Source organism: Leptidea sinapis, chromosome 17 (genome assembly GCF_905404315.1).
Source record: "Leptidea sinapis chromosome 17, ilLepSina1.1, whole genome shotgun sequence".
Lineage (NCBI taxonomy): Eukaryota > Metazoa > Arthropoda > Insecta > Lepidoptera > Pieridae > Leptidea > Leptidea sinapis.
In genome coordinates, this window is record NC_066281.1 from 13,927,865 (window position 1) to 13,941,495 (window position 13,631).

The 13,631-nt window shown below is 43.1% G+C and overlaps 1 protein-coding gene across 5 annotated transcripts in view; it reads right to left on the reverse strand.

Annotated features, from left to right (window-relative positions):
- Positions 1–13,631, reverse strand: part of LOC126968898 (histone deacetylase 7-like) — a 110,795-nt gene that overhangs the window by 9,850 nt on the left and 87,314 nt on the right. For all 5 annotated transcript variants that reach the window (XM_050814054.1, XM_050814050.1, XM_050814051.1 and 2 more), the window contains 4 exons: positions 11,310–11,451; positions 11,015–11,232; positions 9,602–9,740; positions 5,461–5,697 (listed from right to left, as the gene is read on the reverse strand). In XM_050814054.1, the coding sequence (XP_050670011.1) occupies positions 5,461–5,697; positions 9,602–9,740; positions 11,015–11,232; positions 11,310–11,451 (736 nt within the window). The remainder of the gene's footprint in view (positions 1–5,460; positions 5,698–9,601; positions 9,741–11,014; positions 11,233–11,309; positions 11,452–13,631) is intronic.

The window sequence follows — 13,631 nt, forward strand, 5'->3', positions numbered from 1 at the left end:
TCCAATTTATAATGTTCACCGTGATAGAATAGAGTCAATTCAGCGGCGGTTTGTAAGAGTTCTTTGTAGCAGGTTGGGTGTTAGACGTAAAATTCCGGAATACTCTGAACGCTTACGTAAATTTAACTTGCATAGTCTTGATAAACGGAGATGGGTATCTGATATGTGCGTCTTACATAACATTGCGAATGGTTTTATGGATAGTCATCTATTAAGTTTGATAAACTTTAAAGTTCCAACACGATCTGTGCGTATTCCATGTTTATTTTCGATCAATTCCTCAAATAATAATGTATCGCATAACAACCCGATTATGAGAATTTGTAGAGAATTTAACGAAGTGTGTGCTGATTTTGATATATTCTTTACAAATGTAGACATTTTTAAAAATACTCTTTATAAAACTTTCTAGTTTATCTAAAATAATTTAATGTTTAACTAAATTTCGTTATACTGTAATTACTATTGTGTCCACTTATTAATTTTTTATTTTTTTTTACTGTATTTGGTGAATGATGTGTACAATTTTAATTGGATCTCAGGATCATAAAAATATGCTGTACTTGTTATTAGATGATAGTTTTATCTTGTTATCTGTTATTGTACCTACTTGTAAATAAATAAATAAATAAATAAACCCTAAGGTTAAGGCATTAGGAACACGATAGGTAGGGCACCTAAGTGCGTGCCTGCGTGTACCTTACCTAATTGTATAATAAGGTTAGGTACACACACACATATGCGCACTGGCTAGGATACATGCACAAATGGTGCAGATCTAGATACCTATAATTAGAGATAGGTTCTTCCTGCTTTCCTGTAAGCGTACCTGGTGACTGCACGCCCGTGGCCGTGAACACATTCCGCGTAGGGTAAGGGGTAGGTTATCAGGTGCGTTTACAGCACCAATTCCGAAACATATCGGCACTATATTCCATCTAATTATACATATACATTAACTCCGCCGTAGACGGTCCCAAGCCCGGCTTGAGAAAGGAGGAGGGTTGGCTATGAACAGCGTGCTCTACAACATCGAAGAGCATAGTCGTAAAACAAGCTAACGCCGAGTAGTAGGCGGCGGTTAAATAACCTACTCAAACATAGGCCACGGTAGCCATAGAGATTAAATGACTCCAAAAAGAACCGACGTAGAAGGTAATGGGAACCCACTACGATTAAACTCCCAAGAGAACTCCATGAAGCAAGTCACAGATATGAAAGAAACAACGTCGGACGATCCGGCCGACCCCCGGCGCTCATCGATACCCGGGTCGATGAGTGTTAAATATGCTACCGAAGACTCTTCGGCGGTGAACCATCAGGCTACCGAAGCAGTTAATGTTACTGAAGGAAAAACAAAACCATCCATGCGCTCGAACCACAGGATAGGTACTTGGAATGTGAGAGGACTTTTAAAACCTGGAAAACTCGAAGTTATCGAGAAAGAAATGTCAGAATACCAACTTATGCTGTTGGGGCTCTGTGAAACACACATAAAGGGAAGAGGTCATTTCAAAACGTCAAACGGAAACTCGCTTTTCTTCTCGGGCCACGAATCCGGGAGCAAGAATGGTGTCGGAATTCTAGTTCCCCATAAACTGGCCCATCACGTTACTGGCTATAACACAATAAACGATCGCATACTGACTATCAGAAAAGATTGCAAACCACTCCCTCTTAACATCGTTCAAGTCTATGCCCCAACGACAAATTCATCACAAGAAGACATTGATGACCTTTACGGGATATAACAAACGACCATAGACGGTATCTGTAAGCGTGAAATGCTGATAGTTCAAGGAGACTGGAATGCTAAGGTTGGAAACACTGAGCACGATGATCATATTCGCCACATAATCGGGAAACATGGACTTGGCATAAGGAACGAGTGGGGAGAAAAATTTATAGATTTCTGCGTGAGCCAAGACTTGGCAGTCACCAACACTTGCTTTAAACATCACAAACGCCGACTCTATACTTGGATCTCCCCTGGTGACAGATATCGGAATCAGATCGACGACATCACCAGAACCTTCCCGTGCGCAGACTGCGGCTCGGACCACCAGCTCTTAGTAGCGGATATACGCTTGCGGCTTAAAATCTGTCGCAAGAAACCAAAACGGTTCATTAGACTATCAAAACCTGAACATGAACACTTCCGGAACATGCTTGAACTTGAACTACTGTCAGACACAACGGAAACTAACCCTAACGATCAATGGAAAACTTTCAAAACAAGAGTCATCAATGTTCTTGACTTTGGCAACTCAAACTAAACTGAGAAAAGACTGGATATCAGACGAGACATGGAAGAATATTGAATTGCGTAAGGAAATGAAAAAAGGCGGAAAGTCTTCCACATATGAGGAGCAATATAGTGAACTCAATAAACTGATTCAACGACAGTGTAGGAGAGACAAGAACCAATATCTCGAGAACATATGCTCTGAAATTGAAGACCATGCCGAGAAACACCAGGCAGGGGATCTGTTTAAGAAGATCAAGGAAATAACCCGTAAAGTCAAGCCATCGTCATGGGTAATAGACGATAAGAATGGAAATCCAATCCATGAAGTCACGAACGTCGCTGAAAGATGGAAGGAGTTTTGCGAAGAACTTTATCAGAACCAGTCAAACCGGTCTGCACTGGCACCCGCAACACCAGTTGATGCAGAACCATCAATACTCCGTACGGAAATTGAAAATGCCATCCGGTAACTGAAAAACAACAAGGCTCCGGGACCAGATTGTATCATAGCGGAGGTTCTAAAGGCCCTGGGACCTAACGGAATAACCCAACTGCACAACATCTGCAACGCAGTATGGCAAACTGTACACTGGCCATCGGACTGGACACACTCGTCTATACTCCCTCTTCATAAAAAGGGCTCAGTAAGAAACTGTAATAACTACAGAACAATCGCCCTGGTGTCACATGCTAGTTAGATTCTACTACATGTAATCAACGCGAGATTGCGATCCTTTCTCGGCTGGCAAATACCGCAAGAACAAGCAGGTTTTGTAAAGGGCAGAGGAACGAGATACAAATCGAGCAAATCCTGAATCTGGGACTAATAGTAGAAAAAAGCTACGAGTACAACACGCCGACCTTCATGTGCTTTGTTGACTACCAGAAGGCTTTTGACTGCGTAAAATGGGAAAAACTGTGGCATGTACTCTCAATGTCAGATGTTCCAGCGTATCTTGTTATGCTAATACGCAGCCTCTATAAGTCAGGGTATTGCACAGTTACGATTGCGGATGTCACATCGAGCACATTTAAGTTCCAAAAAGGTGTTCGACAGGGATGCGTGATCTCCCCTATCCTATTCATTATATGCGGAGAACAGATAATGCGACAAACGCTAGAAAACTGGGAAGGTGGCATAAAGATAGGTGGAGTCAAAATATCGAATCTCCGCCTATGCCGATGACACCACCCTATTCGCATCATCCGAAGTGGAAATGAAAGAGTTGCTGGACAAGCTAGAGGCCACCAGCCTCAGGATGGGTCTGGCAATAAATACGGCCAAAACCAAGGTCATGGTCGTCGACCGCTTCGCAGCCATCCGGCGCACTGATCTCCTACAGAGCTATGAAACTGTAGATCAGTTCAACTACCTTGGCTCAGTGATCACGAACAGAGGTAACTGCGAGATCGAAATAAGGAGGCGAATTGGAATGGCCAAAACAGCAATGACATAGCTAAGCAAGGTGTGGAAGGACAGAAATATCACCAATCGGACGAAAATTCACCTGGTCCGCTCTCATGTCTTTCACATCGCGCTCTATGGAGCTGAAACTTGGACCCTGAAATCCACTGACAGACAACGGATTGACGCGTTAGAGATGTGGTGCTGGCGCCGCATGCTAAGGATACCATGGACGGCTTACCGCACTAACGCCTCGATCCTTAAACAGCTTAAAATAGGGAGCAGTCCACGTCTATCCACTACATGTCTGCAACGGATCATGAGATACTTTGGCCACATTGCACGACGTGGTGCTGATAACCTTGAACGTTTGATGGTCACCGGGAAAATTGAGGGGAAGAGACCAAGAGGCCGGATCCCACGACGCTGGTCTGACCAAATATCCGAGCAGACTAAACAACCCATCAGCATCACACTTCACCATGCGACAGACCGAAACAGATGGAGGAAAGCTGTAGACGAACTTAAGCGGAGTCACGATCCTCAGCAATGAGGGAACGACTGTGAAGAATGAAGAATACATATACATATATCTATACTGTTAGACTTAAGTAAAATATTGGAACAAATCATGCTCGAGCAACAATTGGCACACATGAATATGTGCCGACGATGTGGGAGGCGTCGCACGATGCGCTGGGAGTGTTCTGTGATCTCTCCAAGACATTCGACTGCGTAGATCACCCTACGCTTATTGTAGACTTGAAATCATATGGGATCTCTGGAACATCTTTGGATCAGACAAAATTATATTTGTCCGATCTGGAGCAAATAGAGTCCATAGACGGTATCACTTCTGCAGGTTTCTCAATAAAAATGGGAGTGCCTCAAGGTTCTATACTGGGTCCTTTCCTAATTCTAGTTTATATCAATTATCTTCCATGTGTGAGAAAATGTCAGATATAATATTATTTGCCGATGATACATTTTGTTGGTTTTCCACAAATAATCTTTTGTCAAATGCAGGGAAAACTAAATGTATTAAACTTCTCTCTACCAAATGTTACATTTACTGAGAAATAGTTACACTAAATAATGTGACTAAGTTTCTGATACAGTGTTCTTAGGAGTTACATTGGAAATTGTCATATAAATTAAGTTCAGCTAAATTTGTCTCAATATGTCTAGACTATATATTTATTCTAAATAGCGCGAACTGCCCTTTTTGTAAAATGAAGATGCTATCAAGGTCGGCCGCTGTACCCCAGAGCAGAATACTGTAAGGTAATGCTGAAGTTGCCTTATTTTCCAAATGGCGAGGAATCTGAACTTAATTTAGATGACAATTTCTCAATATAGATATGTAACTACTACTATAACTGTATCAGAAACTAAGAGATTGTCTCGAGCTTCACCGCGACTTTAGACTCGATAGTGACCCCTAGTAACGATACGTCTGTCGCATTCGTATGCGACAGACGTATGATATCGTATCATTTAATTCCTGATGTTACATTCCGCTCCAAAAGTTCGTTCAACAAAACGTTCCATAATGTGAGACGGAGCGCGGATCCCTATGGGTACCCCATAGTAGATCATCGACTAAGACTACAGATATCTGTAGAGTACAATAATCTATTGAACATAAACTTTGTATACTGTTTTATTAATTAAATAAATAAATAAGACGGTGGGCGTTTTCAAATCCTGGAGCATTTGGACCTATAGGACCTCATAAAACTATACTGCATGTAAAAATGAGTTTCGCTTTAGACTAAGCCCCTCGACGGCTGCCTTGTTCCTGTACCTTGGCAATGGGCATGACGATGGTGCGGAAGGCTGCCAGGTATTCGGCGTCGGCGAGCGGCGGGTGGCCGGGCCACGGGATGTTGACGGTGTAGCCCAGGCCCGGCCCCGCGCCGCACTCGCCGGCAGCGCCCGTGCCCGGGAAGAAGTTGCCGTCGTCGTGGCGGTGCAGCGACACGTACAGCACGCGCGGGTCCTCGTAGAACATCTGCTGCGTGCCGTTGCCGTGGTGCACGTCCTGCAACACAACGGACCCATGAAGCATGACCCTGACTCATGAGCTCCTCCGGCTTACTCGCACTCTTGTTGCTGAGCTTACTTTACTACCAGTAGGAGGCACCTTTGCACAGGATGCCGGCTATATTATGGGTACCACAACGGAACATTTCTGCCGTGAAACAGTAATGTGTAAGCATTACTGTGTTTCGGTCTAAAGGTCGCCGTAGTTAGTAAAATTACTGGGCAAATCTTATGTCTCAAGGTGACGAGCGCAGTTGTAGTGCCGCTCGGAATTATTGGGTTTTTCAAGAATCCTGAGCGGCAGTGCATTGTAATGGGCAGGTCGTATCAATTACCATCAGTTGAACGTCCTGCTCGTCTCGTCCCTTATTGTCATATACAAAATACATACACACGAAAATATCTAGTAAATCATATCAATAAGATGACTATCTACAAATTCCGTTCTGAGTAATTCTATTAAGTCTACAATGTCCAAGTAAAGTTACGAATCACAATGTATAAATAGTATTAGAGCTAAATAGAGATTTACTCGTCGTGGGATTGGATTGTGAGGATTAGATGCTTAAAAAGGAAAGGTTCATCTTAATGTACTTGTCGTCCTGACCCATAATCTGATAAATATTTATAGGAATTCCCTTAACCTGACGGTTAGAAATTTTTGATTTGAAACATTGTGACTTTTCCGACCGATTTCCATATGTAACGCTCAAATTGTCACATTATTGAAATGCACACTTTACTGCATCTAATTAACTTACCTTACCTCAATCTGACGTGCTCGGGTTGTTCTAGGGATCGAATTTTTAACTAATCTGATCGACTGCTCTAGACGTTGGACCCTATATACAGGGGTTAGGTAATAATGGTGGAAGTACTTCACTATTGAGTGCGACGTTGGCAGACCGTTCTGCCAGATAAGTCATCTAGTAATAAAATATAGCGGTGAAGTGATTGTGAAACGCAATCTGTTTTATCTGGAGCTTTTTATGTAGCCAGTAATTTATCTAGCCTATGACAATCTGCTACTTTGCTTGGACATTGTGAAACAGACGAATGTAGAAATAGATACAATGAAACAAACCATTCTGTGACAGGATTTCCCCTAAATATTTGCTATCTGTTGAAACTACAAACCCACATGAATTAAAAGAAAACAGTTATAAGCAAAAAGTTTGGACATGAAAATAGCACTCCAAAGGTTAATAAATTGCACGAATATAATAAAACTTTATTTGCCAAGAATAGATTACAATATGAATTTGAAAAAGGAGATAAGGTATAGGTTGACTATGGAAACAAATTAAACAAAAAAAAGATGGATGAAATTAGAATTGGTCCCTTTAGAAATTGAAGCATAAATATCGGATTCAGTTTTTAAAATAAATACCAGTGGTGGGACAAGATCTATTGGACTATAGCATGTCACAAAGCTCATTCCTATGCTTGTTGATTTTTTGGGTTTCGCAGCTAAATTTTACTTCACAAATAAAATTTGAAAAACAAAAATAAACTCTGTTTTAGATGAATGAAATGAGCATAACCATAATGTTAACACCAGGAATACCAGACATAAACTTATAATACCTACTACCTGGCTAAGTCGAATTAGTAAATCTTTTGTGGGGCGATGCATATGCTTTTACAAGATCCCAGAAAATATTTAAAACAAAAGTATTATGTTATTCAAAAGAATTGTTAAAAAAACGTTTGTGTGGTAAAGCTAACTATAACATAAATGACTTTTTTAATGAAACAACAGATTGGAAATGGAGCGACCGCCCTCAGGGTTAATACCCTGAGGGCGGTCGCTCCATTTATAATAATAAGTTTAATTGTAAAATATTACTTTGTAAACTTTTATTTATTTATTTACCACACATAGCAACTATCATTACAGGAGACCTAATGCGATAGTTACAAACATTCAAGAATAATAGATGCAAAAAACAAACAAATCAATCTAAAACTAATCATGCAATAGCATTAAATAATAAACCAAACATTACATATTATAAATAATACATCACACCAGAAAATACAAAAAAATTGAACATACAACTATTTACCATAACATAGTACACATAACAATACCATTGCGAGATCACTCCATGTACAACCAAAAATGTCCACTTTGTTGTGGAGTTCGTTTATATGGCGAAGGGCTCTAGTTAAAGGCGACTTTGCTGACATTTTTGTTCTCGCCATCGGAACAGACAGTAGTGGCGGATGGAGGCGCCTGCACACGTACCGGTCCGGCACACGGAGACTCATACAGCACAGAACTCCCGGGTTGTGCTCCTTCCCGCGCAACAACTTCACCACATACGCTGCTAGAAAAAAGTCCCTACGGACGCCCAACTCATTATACCCTACCATACCCAGCACGAACAAGGTTCCGGTACATAAGTGGGTATAATGGGTATACTCCATGCCTAACGAATTTGTTTTGGACATGCTCTGACATCAACATGTGCTTATCCTCATAAGGGGCCCATATCGCCGAGTTGTGCTCCAAACGACTCCTTACCTGTGCATTATAAAGTACCTTGACGGTTGTGATATTAGTAAACTCTTTGGAGTGTCTCAAAACAAACCCTAAATTCCTGTAGGCCTTTTTGCAGGTTTTAATGATATGTAAGCAAAACACCCAGATCCTGTATCTGCTTCACCGGCCGCCCTGTATCCGCGCCTATCTTGTAATTATACAATATAGGTTTACTGGCTCGGGTAAATCTTAAGACACAACACTTAGCAGGATTGAAGTTCAATTTGTTCTCTCTGCTCCAGTCTATGAGTTCTGAGATGTCGCCTTGGTCGCAATCCAGTTTTTCTCTTATTTGGAGCAGTAACTTTACGTCATCTGCAAAAAGGAGACATTTGCTGTGCCTTAGGACCTCTAGCAGATCGTTTATCGTTATGATAAATTAGAAAGGTCCAAAGTTACTGCCTTGAATTACTCCAGATCTCGTAAAGTAGGGCTCCGATTCGTATCCATTAAAGTCTACATACTGCTGTCTGTCCCTAAGGTGAGAAGCCCAGAACTTTAAACATAAAGTCATTTTAAACTTAAAGCCAAAAACATTTGGCTTGCAACCTACATCCGCTAATTTCCTCAGCAATACGTCATTGTCGAGAGTGTCGAATGCTTTTCGGAAATCCAGTTACCTGGATTATGGTTTACACCACATCAGAAATCCAGGTAGTATTCCAGACTAGAGAAGAGAGAGGACTCTGGAATACAAGTAGTATTCCAGAGTCCATTGCTGGGACCATATATGTCATCAGATTTAGTAGATTAGTGGCAGTGATTCGGGCTGAAACCCGTGTTGAAAGTGGCAAAATTGCGCTGACACTTGCACGTACAGCTTGCGATGTATAGCTGGCTCGAACACTTTTGCCGGCGTCAAGAGGACTGCCACCGGTCTATACCCACTGACATCTGGTCCCGCTTTACACTTCGTGACTGGAATAACTCTCGTAGATTTCCACAATTTAGGGAATGTACTGTATTTCAAGTATGTGTTAAAAATGTATTGAAGAGGCTCTGCTAGTACCCTACTACAATCCTTAAACAAGATCGATGGTATGCCATCAAGGCCTGTAGAACCCTTTGATTTGAGGCGCACCAGAGCTTCACTCACTTCCGCCACAGTAAGTAACACATATTTTTTTGATGAAAAAAAAAAGCCTGCTGAGTTTGTTGCGGCCATTCTTCTCCAAATCATTCTTCCAAAACGAATGCCTCAGCATTCGTTTTGGAATGGGTGGTAGCTTTTAACTTTGAAAAGTGAGGTCAAATACTATTTTGAATTAGAGTATTTGAATTTGAATAACAGTGTGTGATTCAAATTCATATCATATCCACACAAAATTTATACATTTTTGTGCTAATCACTCACCCAGTCCACGATGAGGATCCGTTGCAGCCGCAGCCTCGTCTGCAGGAGTCGCGCTGCTACCGCTACGTTGTTGAAAAAGCAGAACCCCATGGCCTGATTTGCCTCAGCGTGGTGCCCCGGCGGCCGCACCACAGCGAACCTGCACCACAGTCACACACCGTTGACCATACGTACATTACGCACTCACGTTCATTGGACACACACCCTACGCTTCATCTTTAAGTGTACGGTCTTATGATTAAAAAACAAAATCAGTTCATATTTGTAAGAGAACTAAATCTTATTTACCTTAAATGTAAACGGCACAAAAATTTATGATAAAAATGAAATAGCTCATGTTTTTGAGAAGTTAATTTTTGTTGACATACCGAATTAAGTTATGAAACCCTAGACTCTAGTGCAACTAAAGCTTTAAAAATTTAAAAATGATAAAGCTGAAAGTCACCGGGTATCTGTGGAGTATGTTAGTGAAAACCTTATCATCAATAACTGAAATGGTTGCCCCACATTCTTAACCACTAAAATTCTAAACCACTGAAGTCAGAGACCGAAAATTTGGGGAAATAATAAACGAAAAAGATATCTGCGAACATTTTAATTTATTTTTCTCTACTACAAAATCTCAATTGGCTGGTGCTGTTCCCGCTATCTACCATATCGCTCAACCATACGAAGAAACAATGCCTAAAGCAAAAGGAACTTTTCTAAATAGTTGAAAGGTTGCAAAAGTGACATTAATCTTTTAAAGTGGTGGTAGGGTCAATCCTAATAACGATAGGCCAATTTCTGTTTTACCGGTCATCTCCTAAGTTTTCGAAAAGGAAATTTATAATCGCCTTCAAGATTAGTTCGAGTAAATAAATTTATTTTATGAAAAATAGTACGGGTAAGACCTAAGTCAAATATACTGTCGGCAACAATCGACCTAGTTACAAACATATGAATTAAAATTGACCAAATACAAGTTGTACTCGAGGTCTTTATAGATCTACAAAAGGCTCTCGACACTGTCAGCCCCTAAAAGCTAATTATCAAATTATGATATTGGTGATGCCGGCAGTGCACTCAACCTAGTAAAGTCCTACCTCTCAGATTATGAGATCAGGTACCAAGTAGTTAGAAAAGGCCAGAATGAAAGTAAACCTTAACCTATTACGTATGAACCTCGGGGTTCGATCATCTTCTAGGGTCGACCGGATGAATAATAAAGTTTCGTGGAAGGATGGGAGCCTTCACCTTTCACCAATCGGTTCAAAATGGAAATTGAAGTTTGCTGCGGGGTTTACGGAGAACAACCCAGGTTTTGAATGAAGCACAAACCTGGGGAGTTTTTCTTTCATATTTGAAGCAGATGTTTATGCCATTTTAGAATGCAGTCATACAGTCCATATCATCCGGTCACTCTGTCCATACCCGTTGCGCAGGTCGCCGCGCGCCGTGCGCAGCGCCAGGTCCAGCACGGCGCCGGCGGCCGTGCGCGCGGCGGCCGGCGTGTGCGCCTCGCTCCACGCCGTGTCCGCGTCCACGCCCAGGCCACCGCACGCCAGCCGCACCAGCCGCACGGCGCCGCCGCCGCCCGCGTCGCGCGAGCGCCCGCCGAACGCGTGCACGTGCGCCTCGCTGTGCACCGCCTGCAACAGACACAGCGGTAGTGCGGCGCGGTAGTGCGGCGCGGCAGTCGCACGGCGGCGCCCCGCCCGGCCCGTACCTGCAGCTCGTCGAAGGTGGCCTTGCGCGGGCGCGTGCGCTCGGTGCGCGCCGCCAGCCCCGTCTCGCACAGGCGCGCCCACACCGACTGCAGGCGCCCGCCGTGCTCGGGGTGCGTAGGCGCGTGCGCTCCGCAGCTGCACCTGCGACCGCGACACGCGAACGATCAGACTCGACCGGATTATTAGCACACAAATAAAATTTGAAAACAAAATTTTATGAACGATGCGGAACTCGAACTCCCGACCTCTGGGGTTCCGTGCCCGCGCTCTGCCGACTGAGCTAAAATCGTGACGTATCGTCATAAAATCTTGTATGCTTTCTTCAAATCTCAGGTTGTGGCTTCATCTGCAGGATCTACTTTACAGTTGATGACCTGCTCGACCGCAATATTTACGTATTAGGAAATTGACTTGGAAACTTAGACTTACTTTTGTCTTCTTCTTCACAGTCGTTCCCTCATTGCTGGGGATCGTGACTCCGCTTGAGTTCGTCTACAGCTTTCCTCGATCTGTTTCGGTCTGTCGCATGGTGGTGAAGTGCGATGCTGATGGATTGGTTAGTCTGCTCGGATATTTGATCAAACCGGCGTCGTGGGCTCCGGCCTCTTGGTCGCTCCCCATCAATTTTCCCGGTGACCATCAAACGTTCTAGGTTATCAGCACCGCGTCGTGCAATATGGCCAAAAAATCTCATGATCCGCTGCAGACATGTAGTGGATAGAAGTGGACTGCTCCCTAATTTTAGCTGTTTAAGGATCGAGGCGTTAGTGGAGAAAGCCGTCCATGGTATCCTTAGCATGCGACGCCAGCAACACATCTCAGGCAGGTAAATCCGTTGTCTGTCTGTCGATTTCAGAGTCCAAGTTTCGCGAGGGGAAAGACAAGAGAGCTGACCAGGTGAATTTTCGTTCAAATGGTGATATTTCTGTCCTTCCACACCTTGCTTATCTATGTCATTATTGCTGTTTTGGCCATTCCAATTCGCCTCCTTATTTCGATCTCGCAGTTACCTCTGTTCGTGATCACTGAGCCAAGGTAGTTGAACTGATCCACGGTTTTATAGCTTTGTAGGAGATCAGTGCGCGGGATGGCTGCGAAGCGGTCGACGACCATGACCTTGGTTTTGACCGTATTTATTGCCAGACCCATCCTGAGGCTGGTGGCCTCTAGCTTGTCCAGAAAATCTTTCATTTCCACTTCGGATGATGCGAATAGGGTGGTGTCATCGGCATAGGCGGATATTCGATATTTTGACTCCACCTATCTTTATGCCACCTTCCCAGTTTTCTAGCGTTTGTCGCATTATCTGTTCTCCGCATATAATAAATAGGATAGGGGAGATCACGCATCCCTGTCGAACACCTTTTTGGAACTTAAATGTGCTCGATGTGACATCCGCAATCGTAACTGTGCAATACCCTGACTTATAGAGGCTGCGTATTAGCATAACAAGATACGCTGGAACATCTGACATTGAGAGTACATGCCACAGTTCTTCCCATTTTACGTAGTCATAAGCCTTCTGGTAGTCAACAAAGCACATGAAGGTCGGCGTGTTGTACTCGTAGCATTTTTCTATTATTAGTCGCAGATTCAGGATTTGCTCTCTCGTTCCTCTGCCCTTTAGAAACCCTGCTTGTTCTTGCGGTATTTGCTAGCCGAGAAAGGATCGCAATCCCGCGTTGATTACATGTAATAGAATCTTACTAGCATGTGACACCAGGGCGATTGTTCTGTAGTTATAACAGTTTCTTACTGAGCCCTTTTTATGAAGAGGGAGTATAGACGAGTGTGTCCAGTCCGATGGCCAGTGTACAGTTTGCCATACTGCGTTGCAGATGTTGTGCAGTAGGGTTATTCCGTTAGGTCCCAGGGCCTTTAGAACCTCCGCTGTGATGCAATCTGGTCCCGGAGCCTTGTTTTTTTACAGTTTCCGCATGGCATTTTCAATTTCCGTAAGGAGTATTGATGGTTCTACATCAACTGGTGTTGCGGGTGCCACTGCAGCCCGGTTTGACTGGTTCTGATAAAGTTCTTCGCAAAACTCCCTCCATCTTTCAGCGACGTTCGTGACTTCATGGATTGGATTTCCATCCTTATCGTCTATTACCCATGACGATGGCTTGAATTTACGGGTTGTTTCCATGATCTTCTTAAAAAGATCCCCTGGTGTTTCTCGGCATGGTCTTTAATTTCAGAGCATATGTTCTCGAAATATTGGTTCTTGTCTCTCCTACACTGTCGTTGAATCAGTTTATTGAGTTCCCTTTATTGCTCCTCATACGTGCAAGACTTTCCGCCTTTTTGCATTTCCTTACGCA